We start from the raw sequence: 25,351 nt of genomic DNA, 5'->3' as shown, positions 1-25,351 counted from the left end.
TGATGCTTATTGATTGCTAATATTCTAACCCTGCACCACCTCATTGTCTAAGCACTGGACTACTGGTCATAGCTACACACTAAGTTAACTGCAATAGCAATCTTCGACACCAGGCACCAGTGATGAATGGCTCTGATTCACACAAAATAATGCACAGAAACTCCAACTTTCCTTGTGATGCCTGCAATAGTTCACACTGTTGTTGTATGATTCATTTAAAAAATAAATGAATGGTCAATTTATTTTAAGGACACAGTAAAAGAGCACAATAACAAGGAAAAACCTTTTCTTTAAAAGGCTTCCTAAAGGTTACACAGTGGGACCCACTTTTTGTCCCACTTTTCTGGGTCACAGAGCATGGAGTCAAAGTTGGATGCAACATAGATTTTTCTCCTTCATGCTCAAGGAATCCTAAGTGCCATGAACAGGCTACTGTGGGAATCAGAAAGCTAGATGCATAGACACAAGCCAGGGGCCTCCTTAATTATAAGAAACAGAGCCCTTTAATAGAACATCACTGGATAACCGATAAAAGCACAATTGAGTTTTGCAAGTGATCTTATCTACTTCTCGACACAGAAAGATTACATCACAAATGAATGAGATTGAAGTCTGCAAGCAAAGCAATTTCTTAATTCTATAGGTGTGATTCGTTTAGCTGGTTAAGTAGGATGGGCGCTGCCAGCGATGCCAAGCCTATGATTTCATTAAATTAGCCTCTTTGCTCTGATGCAACCAAGCCCAGAAATTCAAACAGATAAAAGGACAGCGTCTGTGGTTTATTCAACAGAGGGGTTCAGTTTCCTTCAGTCTTTCCTCTGTCCTTGGACATCCTTAAGGTTTCTTTCCACTCTACACCCCTTACAAATCAGCCATCATGAGCATGAGGCAGTCCTCTCGTGGAGTTGGGAAAAACTATAGTGCCGCTTCTGTTGGAGGTGGTGGTGCAGGGAAAATTAGCTTCTCCTCTGCTTCTCACTCTGGAGTTGCTAGCGTCGGCAGCAGAAGCCTCTACAGCCTCGGTGGGAAGAAAAGGATCTCCATCCCCACAGGCAGCCATGCTGTTCGTGGAAATCTGCTCGGTTTTGGTGCTGGTGCTGCCAAACCGGGGGATCTTGGATTCCCAACGTGCCCTCCTGGTGGGATCCAGCAGGTCACTGTCAACCATAGCCTCCTGGAACCACTCAAACTGGATATTGACCCCGAGATCTCAAAGGTGCGCACAGAGGAGCGCGAGCAGATCAAGACCCTGAACAACAAATTTGCCTCCTTCATTGACAAGGTAAGCTTCCAACTTTAATACCCTATCTTTGAAATGTTGAGCCCTTTGTAGAAATACTGATGGGAGTGTGCTGTATTCCTCTCACTTCATTGCTTAAAAAAATCTTAGAGCCCTGGGCACATTATTTACAGCACTAAAAGCAAGTGCCTGTGGGTGCTTGCACCTTTTCCTTTTCGGTTCTGTAACTCGTGTAGATCACATTAGTAAATCACCTTTTTCTTCTTCTAAAGGTCCGATTCTTAGAACAACAGAACCAGGTGCTCGAGACCAAATGGCGCTATTTGCAGCAACAAGAAAAAAGTGGTAGCAAGAGGGACATCCTGGAGCCCATGTTTGAGGCTTTCATCAACGGCCTCAGAAGAAATGCAGATAATTTGGGCAATAGCAAAATCCGTTTGGATAGCGACTTGAAGCAGATGCAGGATATGGTTGAAGATTACAAGAAAAAGTATGTAAACCAGCGTTTACCCAGTTACACCCTACCTAATATCATGAAATGTAAATGAGACTGATAAAGAACATTATTTCTATTTAATGTATGTTTTCAAATCAAGGAACTTAAAACAATCTCCAACTAGAAGGTAAAATGTGTGAGTGAGTGAGTCAGTAGGCACATGTGGTACAATACTATGAGGCGATTCTTGACTGATCCGCGGAAGGACGGGTGGTTGAAAAGGTGTACTGACTGCTTGACTACTTCGCAAACTTTCTAAGTACTTTCGAAAGCTTTGTAAGGGTATTTACCTGGAATATTCCTTATTCACACACCCTTCTATTTTTTACAGTTGGGTGTACAACAAATATTCTCTATATACACTGTTGGTTCTATAGAGTCAAACCAAATTAAATACTATGCAGTGTATATTTAACTACCAAATATTTCTCATACAGTCTTTATATAGAGTCCAGGTTATATAGCTTGTAATTTGTAGAACCATCTTTATAAGCACATCTGCCCACAAAGAGGTGCTATAAGAGACTACAGACAAATATAAAGCGGTAGGGCTTGGTTTGATTGCCTGCTCTTTAAACTCATATGATGGAGATATATATATATATATACACACATTTATATACATAACCTTATTTAGGTGAATAAAGGAAGAAAGGGAGAGAGAGCCCGAGGCAAGCACAGTGCAGAGTTGGTGTCAAAGACTCGACAGGCATGGTACTAGGCATGCTTCACTTGCTGACCATCTCAAAGTCTTAGCTACTGTTTTCACCACATACCTCCCTTTTCCTTATCCCGACAGGTATGAAACTGAAATCAACAAGCGAACCACAGCAGAGAACAATTTTGTGGTGCTCAAGAAGGTAGGTAATACATGCACAAGCGAGGGGGGGGGGTGCTTCTTTAGAACCATATGAAGAGAAGCATGCACAAGGCCTGACAAGTCAATAATAAACCTGGAGGGTTCAAGAGAAGAGGACAGTTTCCCTAACCCTTCATATTCCTTTTGCAGGATGTGGATGCGGCCTACATGAAGAAGGTGGATCTGGAGGCCAAGGTGGACTCCATGACTTCAGAGATCCGATTCCTCGAGTCGGTCTACGAAGTGGTAAAGTCCCTTCTTTTGTATTTTAACCTTCAGATATGTTGTTAACCTCCCACAACCAAAATGCTACATGGCCAAGACTTGCGACTGAGATTAGATTGACAGAAGTTGCGACACTCACGTTTGAGTATTGATTTTAGATTGACAGGGTTTCTAAATGCACAATATCACTACTGACTTTCGATTTGAGATTTAATCTAACTACAGATTTCCCGACCTGTGTTTATATCGAGAGGCATGATGGCTGCTGTTTTCTCATAATAAACTTCGACTTGCTGGATTTTTAGTTTTCATCATAGTACTCTATTTCTTTTAGTATGTGAGAGTTCCAGGTTTCAGCATCTTTCTTTTTCCACACTCTTGGCATGAGCCTAGGCTCTGTATCCCTGCTCTGAACTCCCTTTGGTAGGAGGGCGAGCTCCAGTAATTCTAGCCAAGCCTCACTAATTAGTATTTTTTTATTTCTCATTTTCCTGTGCTAAGGTTGCCTAGATAGCTACCCTACATCAGATTTCACATTTCTGTGACGAATTTTTACTGAGCAGAGCCCTGTCTGGTCCGTATATGGCTGGACTTGGCTTCCAGTACAATGTGTCCTCTTTCAGTGTGTCTGCGCTGAGCTTCCATTCATTGACTGATGACCTGACTCCTATGAACCTACACTGCATGAACCTGTACTGAGCATTCTGTGACAAGAGCCCATCTCCTGAATTCCAGTGTTTCTGTACTGCTGTTCTGTCGACAGGTGTTCTGGTTTCAGTACTGTGGTACTGCGCTTCAGATAATAGACCTAGCTCCAGTTTTCACCTGCTGAGGTTTTGTTGACATGAGTCCTGACTCCCATAGGAATGTGCTGAATTTCCAGTGACCAGAATCCAGTCACCATTGTACTTATTTGTTTATTTATTTATGTGAGAGTTTTCTATAGCGCTCAGTCACTTAAAACAACAATTCCATGTAGAAGTAGAAGTAACAAAAACAACATTTAAAACAAGGAACATGACTCTAACAAGTACCAGGGAGTGGGACTTAATACTCAAGGAGATCTAGCATGCTTCATCTGGGGAGGAGAGGAACCAAAAATATATATTGTATAAGGTCATTGTTAACCAATGTTTCTATATTGAGCTTGCACTTGGTGTAGTCTTACCTCCTGTATTTCTGTACTGAGCTTCTGCACCAGGAATCATGTCTACAGTATTAGTGTACTGAGCTTACACTAGAAGAGTCTTGCATCCAGTATTGCTGTATCCCTCTTCCTGTCATAGGAAAACTCTCTTCAATACTCCTTTAGAGTGTCTCCATTGCATACTTTGGCTCCAGTATACCTGTATCAAACGTATGTGGACAGATATCTTGGATCCAGTGCTTCTGTACTTCCTCAGTCCTGAACTTTTGTTCCCAGGAGTCTTGGCCCCAAAAAACCTATGAGTTTCTTTTGACAGTCCGGGCTCCAGTGTGCCTATACTGAGGTTCTCTCGGTTCAAATCCTGTTCACCATAACCCTGCACTGAGTTTCTTGTGACAAGAATGCAGTTACCTGTACTCCTAGATAGATTTCCCTTTCACACGAATCATCTCTCCAGTACTTCTATACTGAGCATGCAATGGCAGGAAACTACACATTTCCATAATGATCTGCCACTCACAGGGCCGTTTGCCCAGTGTTTCTTCACCATGTTTCTATTGACAGTTCTAGACCCAGTACTTTTGTACTATACAGTACTTCTGTACTGAATTGCTGTAACCGGAGTACTTTCCCCATTCTGCTGTATTGTTCTGTCACTGAAATTGGTTTTGGATACTACTACTTCCTGAACCAAGGTTCAGACATTGCGAACACACCCCTATGTGACAAATTACATCGGACCATTATTTATTTAGATAGGAATATAACTAAGATGTTTTGAAGTGTGGCTGAGGTTGTCCATGTCGCTCAGTGGGAACGTATATTGTTAGATTGGATGTCACATAGATAGGTGCAGTGGTACTAGAAATCCCAGCATAGACATGAAGCTTAAACCAAAATAAAAGTTGTGTTGGAATGACATTTTCATTTGATTTGCAGCAAATGGCGGAATTGCAATCACATATGTCAGACACGTCTGTCATCCTCTCAATGGATAACAACCGGCAGTTGGACATGAAAGGCGTCCTTGCAGAAGTCAAAGCTCAATACGAAGAGATTGCAAACAGGAGCAAACAAGAAGCTGAGCGTGAATTTGCAAACAAGGTAAGAGACCATTATTAACAAAGTACCCTTACTCTACACTGTGGACCAATGATCGACAACTTAGGACACTCCCTAAATGAGAATGAGTCCTTTTTAAATTCTCTTCACCCTACTTACCAGTTTCTCCAAACACAAAGATCAGTTTTAACTTTTCCTTCCCATCAGTATCTTCTCAACACACAGAAAGGGAGAAGGTCCCTTGCTCAGGCAATTTGCACTGAACCGAGCATCGAGTGGTACTAATATCATCAATGTGTCTGGTTTATGGGAGAGACACTTTGAATGGAATGTGGCTTTTCTTAGTATTGCCAAGCCTAAATGCATTTTATTAGTGAGAAGGGCAACGAGATCAGAAAACACAAATTAAGAGATGAGGCAAGAGAATGCCTTTGAAATCTTTTTATCTAAACATGAACAATGAGGACGGGGACTCTAATATTGCAGCGTAATTGTGACATTCAAGGAAGCATGTATATCATACACAAATTAAGGAATATCCAGTCAGTCTGTCCACTGCACACAGTGTTTGCCTGGGTATAGTCATATATTAAAGGTGCCACAAACATAAAACATAGAGATAGTTTTAAGGTAAAAAATCCATCACACCTTCCTAGGTGGGAGGGACATCCAGTGGACACAGTATAAGATGAAGGAGCACCCAAGAATCCTAAACCCATACAAAGTTGGCGCAGGTCAAAAAGTTAAAGGGCCGAGACCAATTGGAATATATTGGAGTCTGTGATCCAAAACCTAGGTTATGTATGATTACACTACCTAAAATATCTCAGCCCTGGGGTAGATCATATGAAGCATGTCAACAGGAACATAGTGAGAAGACCATACAAGCTGACGTAGTAGACCTTTTCTCTTTTCAACTTTTAGCTTGGATTTTCCTGCACTTTGGCAGACCTAGAGATACGGGGTTCCTTTCAAATATTTGAAGTAGGTGAGGTTTTCCTTTGGCTCTTTCCAATTGCATCTTGTTTATGTCCCTCTAGTTCCAGAAGCTCAAGGACGTGGCTGGACAACATGGCGATAGTCTGAAACACACCAAGAACGAGATCTCAGACCTGACCCGGCAAATGCAGAGGATGAAGGTGGAAATTGACAGTGTGAAAAAACAGGTATGACAAGGAATTTTAAAAACACCTGAGAGTGAGAGAACCCACCAACCTTCCTACCTGGGTGCACCACAAAACCACTAATGCACATATTTACTGTTTGGGCATCTGCAGATCTACTTTCTGAAGAGAAATGCTCATTAAGATAATAGAAAAGTGTGAGAAATCTTTACTTACCTTTAAAATACACCACAAGCTCTTTCTTTTTGCTGACTTGGAGCATTTCCATTTTTTCTTTCTTTCTGTAATCTACTCTTCAGATGGGCATCTTTCACTTCCCACTGATACGAACATGTTTAGTTATTTTCTCTGCTATGTTGCTCTTTATCTTACAACCGTAAGTGCTCAGAGAGAACTCCTTTGTCACTTAATCGTGCATTTCATTGGGCATGACAGAAATTGAACGAGTTTTTGCTTAGTCCGTCAGTTTCCTAGGCATATTATATTAGATACTATGGAAATGACTAAATTGCCCATAGGTTAACTACATGAGGAATGATGTTCCTAATTTTACGAGCTAAGATATTACTATCACTTAACAGGAAAATAGATATCTCTCAGGACATTAAGCAAATCTCACACTGACAATTTTTTTTCCCTTTTCCAGATCGCAAGCCTGCAAAGTGCTATTGTAGAGGCAGAGGATCGTGGAGAGCTTGCCCTGAAAGATGCCAGGGAAAAGCTGGCTGAACTTGAGGCCGCTCTACAGAAGGCCAAGGAGGAGATGGCTCGCCAACTGAAGGAGTACCAGGAGCTGATGAACGTCAAGATTAGCTTGGATGTAGAAATTGCCACCTACAGGTCCCTGTTGGAGTGTGAAGAGAGCAGGTGAATGCACAGCTTGGAGTCCCATGGGTACACTAGGTAGCAATCTAGCACAGTCAATGAAAACACCCACTCTACTCCTGAAGCCAGTACTAAGCAAGATGTCATCTGTAATCACTGGGCAGTGACTAAAGCCTGGGGTTTACCAATGAGCACATTCACAGCTATTCTACCATGATTCTGAAAAATGTAGCTCTGTGAAATACTGAATCGATCAGTGTCTGAAATCCATCCATTTATGAAACATACGGCTGTCTCCTTTGGGTTCAAGGCTAAAAATAATTTATAGAATGTGCAACAGTATGTCTAGGTGCCAGATGAACTTGGAATATGGTAATATAATCAAGTATTAATGGACATTTTGTTTTTGAACTAGGTTTGTGAACCCCTCCCACTGTTATCCTTTTTTGTTGGATTTGCAAAATACTAGAGCTGATTTTTTTGCATACACGCCGTCCGGCAGCAGTGTTGTGATCAGGCTGTGCAGCACAGTGCACCCTCGCTTCATATCAATTCCGTACCCATATACAATGAGCAAAGCTTAGGTTTGCAGCTAGGCCATTCTATTCTGCACTTTATTCTGCACTATAGCTGGGGACCCTTCCAGCATCTGCCCAGTTAATGCAATAATAAGGGAGGGAGCGGCGACACAGAGGCACAATTGTCATGATGCAGTCCTTATAATGGCGGTCTTCGAGAAGGTGTCCTATTCACAAAATACTATACATGTGGCATAATTTATGACATTCCCTTTTATGTCTGTAACACCATTGATTAAATCTAAAAGTAGTAAAGCCTATAAGCCACGTCCTCCAAGAAATACACTTTTATATGCTGTCTCAAGAAAGATATTCGGTTTATCAGACAACCAGTACCCTAAGGAGCACTACGGCCTTTGCCAATTTGTGGAAAAATCTTCAACTAAAAGAGAAAGGACAGGCAGTACATTTAAACAGTGTCTTCAGTGTTAGGCAAGATAATGCATAGTATTTTTTTAAAGGTAAAGTTCAGCAAGTATTCTATGAACTTGAAATTACAGTAAAAAGCTGCATTTATTTCTGAATGGAAGAAAGGTGAATCATGAAGCACCATGGTGTGTATCATTTGGATAAGTAGAAAGATATGGACAAAACTCTGTATCGGCAAATTAGCCATCCAGGGTGAAGCTATTAAAGCTCTGCCCCTTCAGTGCCTCAACTTCTGTGCATTGTCTGCTATGTACAGCGATAAACGTATGTGCTGGACACACATGATGCAACATTTTAACTTGCTGATCCATGTAAGTGAAAAATCAAGGGCCGCAGGGCCATAACTAACTCGATGTATTTCTTTCTTTCAGAATGTCTGGTGAGATTCAGAATAATGTCAGCATCTGTAAGTACCATGGCTATTTGGTTTTGCCCTTTGAAAATGATGGTAGATGTCCCTCGATGAATGCACATTGTTTGCACCAATACCCATTAGCTGATTCTTACAATAGAGCCGTTTCTACTGGCAGCAAGTCTTATAGTTCTCCAAATGATAGGAGTTGCTAAAGGGACCTTTATCCACCCACCCTAAAGCAGCAACAACGTCATTTAAAGAAGGTTCTCTTAGTTGTTTGTTAGATATCTCAAGTTGAGGAGCAGACTCTAAAAGAAGTTACTGTATTTCTTAAGGCCACCTTTATTTTAGAATGCATCCAAAGTCTAGCAACAAGCCCTTTCAGCCAAAGATGCCTCAGTGATTTGTTTGCAAGTGGCAGATGAGGTCAGGACTATATTTTAGACATGCAAAAAAATCAGTGTCCACCTCATGTTGTGTTTTTGGGCTGTGATGTAACAGAACCTTAGGGTTCCCTAGGGCGAGCTCCCCCACCATACCCCAACCAGTCTTGTCCTCCATAATCTACCTTTACAAGTCCTCAGAGAGCCTTGTTTACTAGGATAAAAGGTCTGTTAGTTAGCGGAAAAAGGATATTTAGGTGTACGCTATGTTTCTGGGACCCTTGTAATCAGGGCCTAGGGGCTGCACTTCCCTTTCTTATCTTTCACTTCCTCTGTCTTTGCTCTTTTTACCCCCTGTCACTTTACATCCTCTCTCTCTCACTCTCTTTCTCTCTCGCTCTCTCCTCTTGTTTCCCTGCTCTGTTAGGTGTCTGTCATGCACCTTTGTTTTTAATAGCCTGCATGTGACTCTCTTCCTATCAGCCTCTCTTTTCTCCTTTTAGTATCCCCTGGCTCCCTTTCCTCTCCAACATCTCGCCTATTCTCATATTCTGCTACTTTTCTCACATACCACTTTATAATCTTGTTCCCCTCTTTCTCTATCGGCTTTTTTTATCAGTTCTTTCTTGTAGATTCTTGCTAGACTGTGTCTCTTTTACTCTCTCCTGACTGTTCCTATATCTCCGTAATGTATCCTTCCCCGCCGGCTCTTTCCCTCTGTTCCGCTCTGTTCTTGCTCATACCTCCGGGTGAAGTTTGTTTCCTTTGCATTTTCTATATTGCAACATTAAACCAGTAAATGTTGCAACGTTGTTGCTTTCGCCAAACTGCCAGGCACACGCCACCTATCGAGAGGCAGCAGCAGTAGCTGCTCTTCACTTAGCCAGAACATGCGGACATTGCACGGATGCTTGAGGGGGGGGGGGGGGCTTCCGGTCCCTGGGACGCCTCCACCCCCATCACAGGGGCTACAGGTCCCTGCGTTTTGCCCCTGCTTTCGAGGTACGGAAGGTCACTTCATAAGGTTGACTGGGATGTGTTTTTCTTTGCAGCGGTGGTCAGCAGTGCTCACCACGCCAGTGGAGCAAGTGGCAGTGGACAAAGCCACGGACAAGCTGCCGGTGGACACAGCTTCGGAGGTAGCAGAAGCCAAAGCCACAGCTCGGTGGCAGCCGCCTCATCAGCTTCGAGCTCTAAGAAGAAATTCTATTGAGTCAGCACTTTGCATGAACCTGCGTGAAAGAAAAGCTTTTCTGCCTGGTGACAACAGCACCGACCCCTGGACTCTATCTCCTACATATCTCTGCCAACAACCGACTTTACCTTCAGATCTCTAGCTGCCAGTATCAGTATCACTCCACATTTAGACACAGTCTTTGCACAAGCTGGGCTACCAAGCAGACATACATTCTACTGACGCCAACCTCTCATCTGGAGGCTCAGGAGTGGACATAAGCGAAGTGGTATTCGAGGGAAGGAGGCTAGAGATGGCAGTGGGCTAACTCCTTCATCCCTTTGCTGCTATTCTTACATTTCCACATGCTGGTGGAGGTGCAGGCTCTATGCCAGTGAAGCAGTTATTGCTGCTACCTCTCTGGTATCCTTGCACCCTTTCCACCAGGGAAACTTTTGTTAGCCTGTTGCTTTACACACTGTATGTGAAAGTCATATGAGTGAAAGAACCCATTCAAGGGCCTCTTAAAACTATCATTAGGACTGTCCCTTGTCAAAGAAACTAAAGGCCAAAGTATATATTTGATTTGCCTTCTATGGTGTGTAAGATGCCAAAGACTGAAGTAGGATTTGGTTCTCACTTCCTGATGCGGTGCAGTGATTGCCCATGAAAATTCTGTAAAACATTGTTGTTATCTATTCAACACTTGAATGTACACAATATGCTTTGCACCAATTAGTTTCTCACCACAATATATATTTAAAAAATCATTCATAATTTGTATGTGCAACAATAGTGCAACTTTGTGTTTCTGAGTGTACCAGACTGATTGGCTCCCTGGTGTCCTATGTACATAGACATTTCCTGGTATTGCTGGTTGTCGGTGCTCAAGGCTGCGACCTATCAACTCTCTTGTGTCTCTTATTAAACTGCATATCAAATTCAAACTGTGTTCTTAGTCTTGGTGTTTCAACTCTTGGTTTCTCTAATAGGCCAAAAGCTCTAAAGCAGTTACAAGTGGAAAGGCAACAGAAATTGAAATGCACTAAAAGAGCATGTTTGTAAGAAATGGAACATTACTTTTTGCAGTAGGCCTATCAAAACACCACCACTACCAATCTATTACAACGACTTGCTGTCTAAAAGTATGAGATAGAATGCAAGCACTTCAAATAATAGATTCATGAATACCCAGAATATGGTGCAGGTCTTTTATTTACCAAACTGTTCGATAACCAACACAAAAATATATGTCACATGTTAATTGCGCTATCAGGTAAACACATTGAGCCCTGAATCTGGCCCATTCTAACACAAGAGGATGTATTTGTGGTATTTTATTTAGTCAACCCCATGCAACGTGAGGCATGTGGAGCCTTCATTGAAGTTCAAAAAACAATTGAATGAACATATTGCTATTCCCCAGTTTTTTCCACTTTGTTACTTTTTCAAAGATTCCCAGATGTTGACCTCCCTCTCCCTCTGTCACCTCCCTGATCTCTCACCCATTCTCATCCCCATCCCTTAAAATCAACTCATGAGTTCCAACTCAATAGACAGTACACTACAGACACAGATATTCTCAAACAGACCAGTAGAACGCCTCCCATAGGGCCTGGCTGCTACTGCAGACTATCAGACTACTTTCAAGAAACCTCACCGTCTTCATCAAATCACCACATAGCTACCAAGTAACCTCAATTTAATCAACAAACCACCATTTAGCATCCAGCAAACTCATTGCTTTCAGCAGGCCACCATCTAACTTTCTGAAATTCTCTTTCTCCAACTCCGTACTCATCCATGGAGAAGTGGCTGTTTCCATTGTCCGTGATTAACTCACATTTCAAGCAATTAAAGGTGTGGAGAGAATATATTAAAGTTCAGATGACTGTAAGATGGTGATACATTTGTGAAAGTATGAAAATACTGCAATGTCACAATTTTTTCACTGTGTCACTTCTTAAAATATGAACCAATCTTGTATCGACTCTGTCACCCTGTGATCTGTACCCCGCATTCTGATTATCTGACCGTAAAGTCTCTTCCTCAGGAATCACACTGAAGAAAGAACACTTTTTGGGCTGTAACTGAAGTGATACAACACTATACCTAAGAGTTTAATTCTAACTCAAACAGCGCTTCCCAGAGTTTTCAACAGATCCTTGGTTCCACAAAAGAAGTGTCACATAACTTCAAACAAATGTAATTACCCGTAACAGACCAACACATAGCTTCCAAACACATTACTACCCCCGAGTGACCCTTCTATTGCCCCTAGGAAAGCTCATGCACCCTCAACAGACAGCACACATCGCCCCAAACAGATTCTCTCATGCACTATACAGACTCTCAATGTCTTTGACATATACCAAACCCTAACTGCACCTCTGTACCATGCCTGTACATTTTGTCTGGGAAATAACATAAGAAATTAATCACAAATGACAAATTACACAAAATCATAGTTCTTCTGAGTAGGAATAGTGGCCTACCACTTCCATTCATGAAGAGCACTGTATAGAGTGTACGAAGTCCTCCCCCGGGTGATTCAAGTAAAAGAAACTTGTATATGTTTAACTATCTAATAATACATGTTTGTCAGTGGTAATAGTCTAGAAATACATCTGCATCAGTAACACACATTAATTCACAAAACCCTTAAAGAATGAAAGGTTTGCATAGTACCTTGAGCGGTAAAATAGCATTTCAGCACCCTGTCTGCTGAATTAAGTGACATAGTTGCATTGGCCCAACTGTTTATCAGTGACAAACTTTGGAATTTGTACAAAGCAATTCATGGATTTATGTTGAAAGAGCAAAGAGAATTGCTTTACCATCAGAAACCTGTTAAGAGACAGCGGACAGATAAGAAGGGAGTTAACCATATATATATATATATATATATATATATATATATATATATATATATATATATATATATATATATTTACACACACACACAAAGACATAGACACGCAAGCACCCACGCAGACACACCCATTTGTATGCATATGTAGTGAAAGTGTTTCATGATTCCCATTACAGGAACCATATTTTACACCATCCAAATAAATTCATAGGTCATTCTCCAAATAAATTACGTGAAAGACATTTGTTGAACTTTAAAAGTCTAAACAGGTTAAAAATGGCATATCGCAACATACAGAGAGAGAAGTAGTGTACAGCTTAGATGCCCATTAAGAGAGTGGTGTCCAGCCACAGAGGCTTACGACTGTATGATGGATAGTTAGGTGCCCCGCCCCCAAGTGAGGAATGGACTTTCTTGGAGAAACCCCACAGGTATACGTCATAGACATAAACTATGGGGATTTCTTCCCCTGGATTACACCATGCTCTTCCTTCACACGGCAAACACATTCTGACAACTGAGGCTGAGAGTTGGGTTCAGAGTCTCGCCCCGCACCCACTTCATTTCATTCGTCCCTAGAACATTAGTCTAATGCGATACCTGCACTGGTTCAACGAGTTTAAATAGAAGAAAACGTTAGTATTGTCTTACCCCAGGTATCCTATACTTGAGAGACTGTCCCACTACGGCTGGGGTACACATCACAACTATCCACTCTCCTGATCTTATTTACTTACTGGTAAGGTTTATCCACTGAAATTGCAATGTTCTCGTGTAATACTTCGGTTTGTTTGATGCTCATTTGTTTAAGCATGGGATTTCTTGAATGTCTTCTGTGGACCCTTTTGTGGTCTGATTTCTACATCATCAATGTGTATGCATCTGAACGCTGTCTTTTATAGCTGCCAATAAAAATATGTTTGCTAAAAAAGTCAAATCAGAACAGGGGTTTAAAAAATAATTATTCCCTTCAACCACCAGAGTAGTAAAAAAGGTGTGGCCTGATTTAGAGTTTGGCAGACAGGGTATCCCATCACAAACATTACAGAGTAGACTGTCCGCAAAACCCTCTGTTAGCCTGATCAATTATGAGTCAGGCAGATCAACAGTTCACACTCCCCATACTCCCACCGACCCGAGGTGTTTCAACATAAAGCATCCTGGGAGTTGTAGTGCTGAATATTGCGAGGACTTACAACAGGTGAGCTATATTGCTAAGGGGAGGAGCGGACCGATGCCAGTTATTTCAACGAACAGGAAAGAACTTACATTGATGACTGTATCCGGTGTTGGGCGCTGAAGAAGGCGGAAATGCCGAAATGCATTCGCCGCCACTGGATCTGTTTGCAGCTCAATAAACCCGTTTGACATGTTACCCTCTGGGCTCCTGCTTCATCTGTTTAGAGGAAGGTTTGGTGGCATATTGTCTGTGCAGGCCAGAGGCACAGTTCAGGAGTCCCTGCAACGCTAAAGGGTTACGGCGAAAGACTGGCAAAACGCTTCACAGCACTGATGCCTTTCCGAAGAGGGAATCTGCCGGTACCCGCCACGTTTCCAGAGGGTCTTAAAGCAGTGAGGTATTGTACCTCGGTTTGGGCATGCAGCCCCTGCTAATTTTGACTCCTTGGTGATTGGGCTGTTGCAGTTTGGAGGGGACTCGATGACGGGCAGTTTTGAGCAGAGGACAGTAAGGTGGTCATCATGTCCTGCTAACATCGAGCTCCGCAGCAAAATTTTGCTATTCACACTCCCCATACTCCCACCAACCCGAGGTGTTTCAACATAAAGCATCCTGGGAGTTGTAGTGCTGAATATTGCGAGGACTTACAACAGGTGAGCTATATTGCTAAGGGGAGGAGCGGACCGATGCCAGTTATTTCAACGAACAGGAAAGAACTTACATTGATGACTGTATCCGGTGTTGGGCGCTGAAGAAGGCGGAAATGCCGAAATGCATTCGCCGCCACTGGATCTGTTTGCAGCTCAATAAACCCGTTTGACATGTTACCCTCTGGGCTCCTGCTTCATCTGTTTAGAGGAAGGTTTGGTGGCATATTGTCTGTGCAGGCCAGAGGCACAGTTCAGGAGTCCCTGCAACGCTAAAGGGTTACGGCGAAAGACTGGCAAAACGCTTCACAGCACTGATGCCTTTCCGAAGAGGGAATCTGCCGGTACCCGCCACGTTTCCAGAGGGTCTTAAAGCAGTGAGGTATTGTACCTCGGTTTGGGCATGCAGCCCCTGCTAATTTTGACTCCTTGGTGATTGGGCTGTTGCAGTTTGGAGGGGACTCGATGACGGGCAGTTTTGAGCAGAGGACAGTAAGGTGGTCATCATGTCCTGCTAACATCGAGCTCCGCAGCAAAATTTTGCTATTCACACTCCCCATACTCCCACCGACCCGAGGTGTTTCAACATAAAGCATCCTGGGAGTTGTAGTGCTGAATATTGCGAGGACTTACAACAGGTGAGCTATATTGCTAAGGGGAGGAGCGGACCGATGCCAGTTATTTCAACGAACAGGAAAGAACTTACATTGATGACTGTATCCGGTGTTGGGCGCTGAAGAAGGCGGAAATGCCGAAATGCATTCGCCGCCACTGGATCTGTTTGCAGCTCAATAAACCCGTTTGACATGTTACCCTCTGGGCTCCTGCTTCATCTGTTTAGAGGAAGGTTTGGTGGCATATTGTCTGTGCAGGCCAGAGGCACAGTTCAGGAGTCCCTGCAACGCTAAAGGGTTACGGCGAAAGACTGGCAAAACGCTTCACAGCACTGATGCCTTTCCGAAGAGGGAATCTGCCGGTACCCGCCACGTTTCCAGAGGGTCTTAAAGCAGTGAGGTATTGTACCTCGGTTTGGGCATGCAGCCCCTGCTAATTTTGACTCCTTGGTGATTGGGCTGTTGCAGTTTGGAGGGGACTCGATGACGGGCAGTTTTGAGCAGAGGACAGTAAGGTGGTCATCATGTCCTGCTAACATCGAGCTCCGCAGCAAAATTTTGCTATTCACACTCCCCATACTCCCACCGACCCGAGGTGTTTCAACATAAAGCATCCTGGGAGTTGTAGTGCTGAATATTGCGAGGACTTACAACAGGTGAGCTATATTGCTAAGGGGAGGAGCGGACCGATGCCAGTTATTTCAACGAACAGGAAAGAACTTACATTGATGACTGTATCCGGTGTTGGGCGCTGAAGAAGGCGGAAATGCCGAAATGCATTCGCCGCCACTGGATCTGTTTGCAGCTCAATAAACCCGTTTGACATGTTACCCTCTGGGCTCCTGCTTCATCTGTTTAGAGGAAGGTTTGGTGGCATATATGTGTATATATATATATATATATATATATATATATATATATATATATATATTTACACACACACACAAAGACATAGACACGCAAGCACCCACGCAGACACACACACATTTGTATGCATATGTAGTGAAAGTGTTTCATGATTCCCATTACAGGAACCATATTTTACACCATCCAAATAAATTCATAGGTCATTCTCCAAATAAATTACGTGAAAGACATTTGTTGAACTTTAAAAGTCTAAACAGGTTAAAAATGGCATATCGCAACATACAGAGAGAGAAGTAGTGTACAGCTTAGATGCCCATTAAGAGAGTGGTGTCCAGCCACAGAGGCTTACGACTGTATGATGGATAGTTAGGTGCCCCGCCCCCAAGTGAGGAATGGACTTTCTTGGAGAAACCCCACAGGTATACGTCATAGACATAAACTATGGGGATTTCTTCCCCTGGATTACACCATGCTCTTCCTTCACACGGCAAACACATTCTGACAACTGAGGCTGAGAGTTGGGTTCAGAGTCTCGCCCCGCACCCACTTCATTTCATTCGTCCCTAGAACATTAGTCTAATGCGATACCTGCACTGGTTCAACGAGTTTAAATAGAAGAAAATGTTAGTATTGTCTTACCCCAGGTATCCTATACTTGAGAGACTGTCCCACTACGGCTGGGGTACACATCACAACTATCCACTCTCCTGATCTTATTTACTTACTGGTAAGGTTTATCCACTGAAATTGCAATGTTCTCGTGTAATACTTCGGTTTGTTTGATGCTCATTTGTTTAAGCATGGGATTTCTTGAATGTCTTCTGTGGACCCTTTTGTGGTCTGATTTCTACATCATCAATGTGTATGCATCTGAACGCTGTCTTTTATAGCTGCCAATAAAAATATGTTTGCTAAAAAAGTCAAATCAGAACAGGGGTTTAAAAAATAATTATTCCCTTCAACCACCAGAGTAGTAAAAAAGGTGTGGCCTGGTTTAGAGTTTGGCAGACAGGGTATCCCATCACAAACATTACAGAGTAGACTGTCCGCAAAACCCTCTGTTAGCCTGATCAATTATGAGTCAGGCAGATCAACAGTTTTCTGACAGTGGTTTTCTGCTGGCTCCACTGTCAGAAAATGTACTCCAACACCCCAACAGAGTAGGGGTCATCGGAGTAAGATCATCAGATCAGATTGTTTAGTGTGTTTTTATAAACAAACTCTCACTTTGGGAGGTTGTTTCTTAAAAAGGAAAAAAATGGTAAGCAATAATCAAAAACATGGCAGGCATGAGCCACACTTTGTGTGTCTTCACAGGCTCATGTGAAGACCAAGAGATCACCTCAGGACCGGCAGAAATCTCTTAATATGGCAGGCAGGAGTTCAACTAAGGTGTCATAGGTAATGGACTTGTGCAAACCTGATGGTCAGTGGTTTGCCCACTATTAATTAAATCAGGCCCTTACTTGGGAGCTTGCCTATAGACAAAAGATCAGGCCAGGCCAGAGTACGCAGAGTTTCACTCCACAGAATTTAGCAGTTACCGAAAAACTCTGCAAATTCTGCAGAGTTCCGCAAGCAGGTAGAGAAAATGTTAAATGTGGAGCATTCTGTGTAATACAGATTACATGACAAATGGAAACATCTGTTAATAGAATAAACTGTAGAGAATGTGCATATGAGGGCCACAACCTGTAAAAACAGCTGGTAAGCAAAGCGTGAGAAGGACAAGCACAAGAAAGTCAAGTCACTATCATGGGCTCTCAAGGAGCGGGTAACTGCTGTTCGTCAAGTGTCTTAGCCAGTGCCTTAGTGGGGGTAGCAGGCGCTGCCTGAAAAAGACTATTTAATAAAGTGCGCAAGTCAGAGTCAGGAGTACACAGACCGGCTCCCCCACAGTGCAGATGGAGCTGTCTGCAGAGAGAGTGAGTACACCCAGGAGGGACCCTGAGGCCGCATCCTGGACTACCCCTGCTGCACCTGCAGGAAAAAGTCATGCGACCACACATCTGAGCTTGCAGACACACAGCAATGTCAGCATGTCGCCATTGTAAAGCAATACACTGGCCCAGAGTGTGCAAGCAAAGAGTAGCGGGCACACTCACAAGCATTTCCCTCCAGATTGATGCCACCGAACAGATGCGGTATGATGAACAACCATCTGCAGGTCACAAAGAGTTTAGCTCAGAATACATTTGCATGCACAGTCCAGCATAGCACATAATATCCAACCATTCACATAGGCACACATATGCACAAAACCCACACACGAATAATGCGCCGTTGACTGCACTGAATACATAACGCGCACCCATTCTCAAAGGTTAGAATAGGAAATTAGTATATAGCCTGTGTGTAGAAACCTTTTTCCACACATCGGCAGAGTCACATAATACAATGTATATGTCCAAACCGCGTTTATTTGCTTTCCCATGGAACCCCCCAATCTGGCACCGGAACCGAACCTGCTCCAACTGGTGGCCTCCCTGCCTCCGCCTCCACAAGATCACCATTCCAGGTGAATGAATAGGCCCCCAGCAGTTGCTCCCTGAGTGTTCGAGAGTGAGACCCACCTTCCCAGAATGCACATGGTCAAAGCCACCAGGGTTGCATGGGTTCCCAGAGCACACCTGGTCTCCTTCAGGCAGATGGTGATGACTGGAGCTCTCATAGGAGGCAACTCCTTTTCCGGTCTGACTTTGGTCTGTGAGTGGATGAGGAAAGAGAGAGACTGAACTGCCCTGAGAAGAGATTTTGAGCGAAGGCTGCACCACTGCCCCAAGAAGAGAGGAGGAACAACGGCAGCACAATCACACGACCAACCAAGCACACACAGCAAGATATTGGGCACCGCTAAACTCTGCCACGTGAAGATGGGCTGAGTTTTTGCTGAACTCTGTGCTCCAAGCAGAGTGAGGAGTGGCAAAACTCTGCCAACTTCGCCCGCGAACAGGAGTTTACTGCACACCCCTGCAAAAGATCCCTAACAAAGCAGAATAAACTTGTCAAGTGAAATCAACATTGTTCGTTTAGCAATTTCATAAGAACAGAAAAGCACCACTATAGTTTTACTGGTGTGCTGAAGACATAAAGATATATCCACAGGGCAACTTTCCCCTGTTAGGGAAGAGATTAAATGAACTGTCTGCTTGTCGGAAGTTTAGCTGTTGCAACCTAAAAAGAGGCAGAACAGTGATTTTGCTTCTTAGGTCATCTCCAGCCCTCACAATTGTTCGGCATCACCCCTTGCTCTTTCAATAAAGTCAAGAAACTCGGACAAATCTGTGCCCAAAAAACTATTTTCCGGGCACACACTGGGTAAGTTGTATATATCACTAGTTCAGGCTTTGTAATCAGAAACAAATCTTGCCCTTTCTAAACAAATATATCATACAGGAACTGGTGCATTAATGAATGTGAAAATGGACTACGGAAATGCTGCCCTAGAAGATTTTCTTGAATATCAAGTTGATCAGCTTGAGTGAAAGATGCAGCATGCAACTATTCCCCTGGTCTTCAGATAAACTCAGAAACAAAAATGTGTCTATAGTGTTTGTATTGTAGCATTATATTAACTGCTAACAGAAAACAGTTTTTCATTTTTTTCTTTTTAAATTGTCAGGTTTGCAAATGTGTAGCTGCAGAAGGAAACAAGCATTTACAATGCAATGGTCTCGGCATCATTAAAGGTAGAGCTATTGGCATTGCTCATGACATTTTTTTTTCTTTAAATCATAAATAAATGGCATTGTCATTTACATTGTCAATACACACCACTCTGCACTCAACTGCACTCACCTGCACTGCACTCAACTGCACTCACCTGCACTGCACTCAACTGCACTCACCTGCACTGCACTGCACTCAACTGCACTCACCTGCACTGCACTCACCTGCACTACACTCACCTGCACTGCACTGCACTCACCTGCACTGCACTCACCTGCACTGCACTCACCTGCACTGCACTGCACTCACCTGCACTGCACTCACCTGCACTGCACTCACCTGTACTGCACTCACCTGCACTGCACTGCACTCACCTGCACTGCACTCACCTGCACTGCACTGCACTCACCTGCACTCACCTGCACTGCACTGCACTCACCTGCACTGCACTGCACTCACCTGCACTCACCTGCACTGCACTCACCTGCACTGCACTCACCTGCACTGCACTGCACTCACCTGCACTGCACTGCACTCACCTGCACTGCACTGCACTCACCTGCACTGCACTGCACTCACCTGCACTGCACTCACCTGCACTGCACTGCACTGCACTCACCTGCACTGCAATCACCTGCACTGCACTGCACTCACCTGCACTGCACTGCACTCACCTGCACTGCACTCACCTGCACTGCACTGCACTCACCTGCACTGCACTGCACTCACCTGCACTGCACTCACCTGCACTGCACTGCACTCACCTGCACTGCACTGCACTCACCTGCACTGCAGTGCACTCACCTGCACTGCACTCACCTGCACTGCACTGCACTCGCCTGCACTGCACGCACTGCACTCGCCTGTACTGCACTCGCCTGCACTGCACTGCACTCACCTGCACTGCACTCACCTGCACTGCACTCACCTGCACTCACCTGCACTGCACTCACCTGCACTGCACTCACCTGCACTGCACTCACCTGCACTGCACTCACCTGCACTGCACTGCACTGCACTCATCTGCACTACACTCACCTGCACTGCACTGCACTCACCTGCACTGCACTGCACTCACCTGCACTCCACTGCACTGCACTCACCTGCACTGCACTGCACTCACCTGCACTGCACTCACCTGCACTGCACTGCACTCACCTGCACTACACTCACCTGCACTGCACTACACTCACCTGCACTGCACTGCACTCACCTGCACTGACCTGCACTGCACACACCTGCACTGCACTCACCTGCACTGCACTCACCTGCACTGCACTCACCTGCACTGCACTGCACTCACCTGCACTGCACTCACCTGCACTGCACTCACCTGCACTGCACTGCACTCACCTGCACTGCACTGCACTCACCTGCACTGCACTCACCTGCACTGCACTCACCTGCACTGCACTCCACTCCACTGCACTCCACTGCACTGCACTGCACTCCACTGCACTCCACTGCACTCGCCTGCACTGCACTCACCTGCACTGCACTCACCTGCACTGCACTCACCTGCACTGCACTGCACTCACCTGCACTGCACTCACCTGCACTGCACTCACCTACACTGCACTCACCTGCACTGCACTCACCTGCACTGCACTCACCTGCACTGCACTCACCTGCACTCCAATGCACTCGCATGCACTGCACTGCACTGCACTCACCTGCACTGCACTCGCCTGCACTCCACTGCACTGCACTCACCTGCACTGCACTCACCTGCACTGCACTGCACTCACCTGCACTCACCTGCACTGCACTCACCTGCACTGCACTCACCTGCACTGAACTGCACTGCACTCACCTGCACTCCACTGCACTCACCTACACTCCACTGCACTGCACTGCACTGCACTCACCTGCACTGCACTCACCTGCACTGCACTGCACTCACCTGCACTGCACTCACCTGCACTGCACTGCACTCACCTGCACTGCACTCACCTGCACTGCACTGCACTCACCTGCACTGCATTTACCTGCACTGCACTCACCTGCACTGCACTGCACTCACCTGCACTGCACTGCACTCACCTGCACTGCACTCACCTGCACTGCACTGCACTCACCTGCACTGCACTGCACGCACTGCACTCGCCTGCACTGCAATCGCCTGCACTGCACTGCAGTCACCTGCACTGCACTGCACTCACCTGCACTGCACTGCACTGCACTCACCTGCACTGCACTGCACTCACCTGCACTGCACTCACCTGCACTGCACTCACCTTCACTGCACTCACCTGCACTGCACTGCACTCACCTGCACTGCACTCACCTGCACTGCACTGCACTCACCTGCACTGCACTGCACTCACCTGCACTCCACTGCACTCACCTGCACTGCACTCACCTGCACTGCACTCGCCTGCACTCCACTGCACTGCACTCACCTGCACTGAACTCACCTGCACTGCACTGCACTCGCCTGCACTGCACTCACCTGCACTGCACTGCACTCACCTGCACTGCACTCACCTGCACTGCACTCACCTGCACTGCACTCACCTGCACATACCTGCACTGCACTGCACATACCTGCACTGCACTGCACATACCTGCACTGCACTGCACATACCTGCACTGCACTGCACTGCACATACCTGCACTGCACTGCACATACCTGCACTCACTATTCTGCACTCTGCACTCACTACTCTGCACTCACTACTCTGCACTCTGCACTCACTACTCTGCACTCTGCACTCACTACTCTGCACTCTGCACTCACTACTCTGCACTCACTACTCTGCACTCACTACTCTGCACTCACTACTCTGCACTCACTACTCACTACTCACTACTCTGCACTCACTACTCTGCACTCACTACTCACTACTCTGCACTCACTACTCTGCCCTCTGCACTCACTACTCTGCACTCTGCACTCACTACTCTGCACTCACTACTCACTACTCTGCACTCACTACTCTGCACTCACTACTCACTACTCTGCACTCACTACTCACTACTCTGCACTCACTACTCACTACTCACTACTCTGCACTCACTACTCTGCGCACTCACTACTCTGCACTCACTACTCTGCACTCACTACTCACTACTCTGCACTCACTACTCACTACTCTGCACTCACTACTCTGCACTCTGCACTCACTACTCTGCACTCTGCACTCACTACTCACTACTCTGCACTCACTACTCACTACTCTGCACTCACTACTCTGCACTCACTACTCACTACTCTGCACTCACTACTCACTACTCTGCACTCACTACTCACTACTCTGCACTCACTACTCACTACTCACTACTCTGCGCACTCACTACTCTGCACTCACTACTCTGCACTCACTACTCACTTCTCTGCACTCACTACTCACTACTCTGCACTCACTACTCACTACTCTGCGCACTCACTACTCTGCACTCACTACTCTGCACTCACTACTCTGCACTCACTACTCTGCACTCACTACTCTGCACTCACTACTCTGCACTCACTACTCTGCACTCACTACTCACTACTCTGCACTCACTACTCTGCACTCACTACTCACTACTCTGTAATCACAAGCTGAGGATCAACGGGCGCGAAACAGCGTGGTGGGCGCGCAGGAGACGCAGCGTGAGCGTGCACATCAGCTGAAGATCGCCGGAGAAGACACTGAGTCACTACTCACTACTCTGCGCACTCACTACTCTGCACTCACTACTCTGCACTCACTACTCTGCACTCACTACTCTGCACTCACTACTCTGCACTCTGCACTCACTACTCTGCACTCTGCACTCACTACTCTGCTCTCTGCCTGCCTGCTGCCGTGACTGACCCGCTGCAGAGGGAAAGAGCCCGGTGAGTGGGGGTAGAGGGGGGGGGGCGGCAGAGAGGGAGTGGGCAGAGAGGGAGGGTGTGTGTGTGTGTGTGTGCGTGCGTGTGTCTGTCTGTGCGTGTCTGGTGTGTGCCTGCCTGCCTGCCTTTGTGTTTGCGCGTCCACAAACCCTGGTCGGCTCGTGCACCACTCTGTACTCCCTTGCGCGCTTACTCGGTGACAATAGTTCTCGTTGCCGAGACCTAAAAAGAATGTCCACAAGATTCCAAACTGGGCCCTACGATCAATCCGAAGGTTATTCTACACTGACTTGGTGGTGAGGAGATGGAAGGTTATTGGGGCAAAAAATTTAAATTACAGCGCCACTTTAAAAAACACAGTTCCGAATACACTACTACAAAAAATCTATGGAAACGAAAAATGTTAACTGGACATTTTTGAGGGTACCCTGGTACTAGCACGCTCTCTATATTTTTGCAAAAAATATATATAGATGCTTATAAATATTTCAATCTACCTATTACCACTACTAAATAGGCAATAGGTCAAAAATTCCACACCTAATACTTTCCTACATCGGAAAGAGTAATGCAGAACATAGGAAAGTGTACCTAAAAACAACTTAGCTGAGTTTAAAGCCAATGATTAGAAAATCAGCTAAAGACTTGTATTCACTATGTACTGTGGTACTATTGTGAAATATCCCCATATTTTGCTCAAATAAGCCAACAACATATATCACTAAGTTTAAATACCTTAAAACTACTCATAAATTAGTTGCACTACTTATTTATTTAGAAAGTTTTATATAGCGCGAACATGATCCCGAAGGATATCAGAGCGCCCTACAAAAGGGTGGAAGGAATATCAAAAACCAATAACGACATCAAGTAAGAATACATAACATGAATAATGGCAAGATTCACAGATATTATTGTATCTTACCTAACTTACAGAAAATAATCATGTGGGCTCTATAATATGTAATCCTGCCACATTGTAACAAAATGGGTCTGACGGTACAAAAGTGTACGTGAAATACTTTGCAATTTTAGACCACTCTTTTTTGTTTGAACCCCCTTTACTAAACTGAAAAACTTTGACTCCTTCCAAAATAAAATGGGTGGAACAAGTATGTTAAATTTCACGGCAATTCGGCAAATGGATCCAAAATTATTATAAGGAGGAAATATTTAAAAATTCATACGTAAATAATATCTACACATTCATAAAAAAGGTAACTTATTACCACTGAAATAAAGTGATAATAGTTTGCTAATAACAATAGAACATAATACTTGATTATATTTAACACGCTAAGCCATAAACCAGCAAAACGTTGACCACACAATAATGGAAATGTGTGCTAAAAACTGTATGGCTGATTTCTACCTTTGGTAAACACAGCCATGAACTAATCACATAAACATACTATGAACTTAGCATGGTGCGCCATAGCACGCAATATAAAAGTATGTTTCATACAATGTATAGGTGTAACATTACTTACACTATTGACATATACAACCAGAAAAGTTGCATATGATAACATATATTTTGCAGATATAACATTTACATCTTTTCACACACTTTAACCCTAAGGGCCTGATTACAATGGCGGTTGGTCGGGCAGGAGACCTTCCAACATTGAGTCAGTGGTCTCACCCATCAAATTACGATTAGACCACCAACACGGTGGTCGTTACATGCTTTTTATTACTGTGGAATTTATTGTGGCCCAGTAAAGGACTGCAGCAGAAGCCGCAGGAGTAAACAACACTTTGTGCATGTCCACGCATGTG

General features: G+C 44.6%; 1 protein-coding gene across 1 annotated transcript; it reads left to right on the top strand.

Moving 5' to 3' along the window:
* The first annotated feature begins 798 nt into the window (after positions 1-798).
* Positions 799-10,844, top strand: LOC144833393 (keratin, type II cytoskeletal 4-like). The gene is made up of 9 exons (XM_078689162.1): positions 799-1,282; positions 1,513-1,730; positions 2,536-2,596; positions 2,746-2,841; positions 4,907-5,071; positions 6,070-6,195; positions 6,800-7,020; positions 8,357-8,391; positions 9,776-10,844. The coding sequence occupies exons 1-9, from the start codon at positions 878-880 to the stop codon at positions 9,934-9,936; spliced, it is 1,488 nt and encodes a 495-aa protein (XP_078545288.1). The 5' UTR covers positions 799-877; the 3' UTR covers positions 9,937-10,844.
* The last annotated feature ends 14,507 nt before the right edge of the window (positions 10,845-25,351 follow it).

Source organism: Lissotriton helveticus, chromosome 1_1 (assembly GCF_964261635.1).
Source record: "Lissotriton helveticus chromosome 1_1, aLisHel1.1, whole genome shotgun sequence".
Lineage (NCBI taxonomy): Eukaryota > Metazoa > Chordata > Amphibia > Caudata > Salamandridae > Lissotriton > Lissotriton helveticus.
This window is presented reverse-complemented; position numbering and strand designations above follow the sequence as displayed.

Excerpts from the sequence above, each read along its gene's own strand:
- LOC144833393 (XM_078689162.1), top strand. The coding sequence starts at position 878 with ATGAGCATGAGGCAGTCCTCTCGTGGAGTTGGGAAAAACTATAGTGCC. Across the intron at positions 2,842-4,906 it reads TCGAGTCGGTCTACGAAGTG|CAAATGGCGGAATTGCAATC; the intron begins GTAAAGTCCCTT and ends TTTGATTTGCAG. Across the intron at positions 7,021-8,356 it reads TTGGAGTGTGAAGAGAGCAG|AATGTCTGGTGAGATTCAGA; the intron begins GTGAATGCACAG and ends TCTTTCTTTCAG.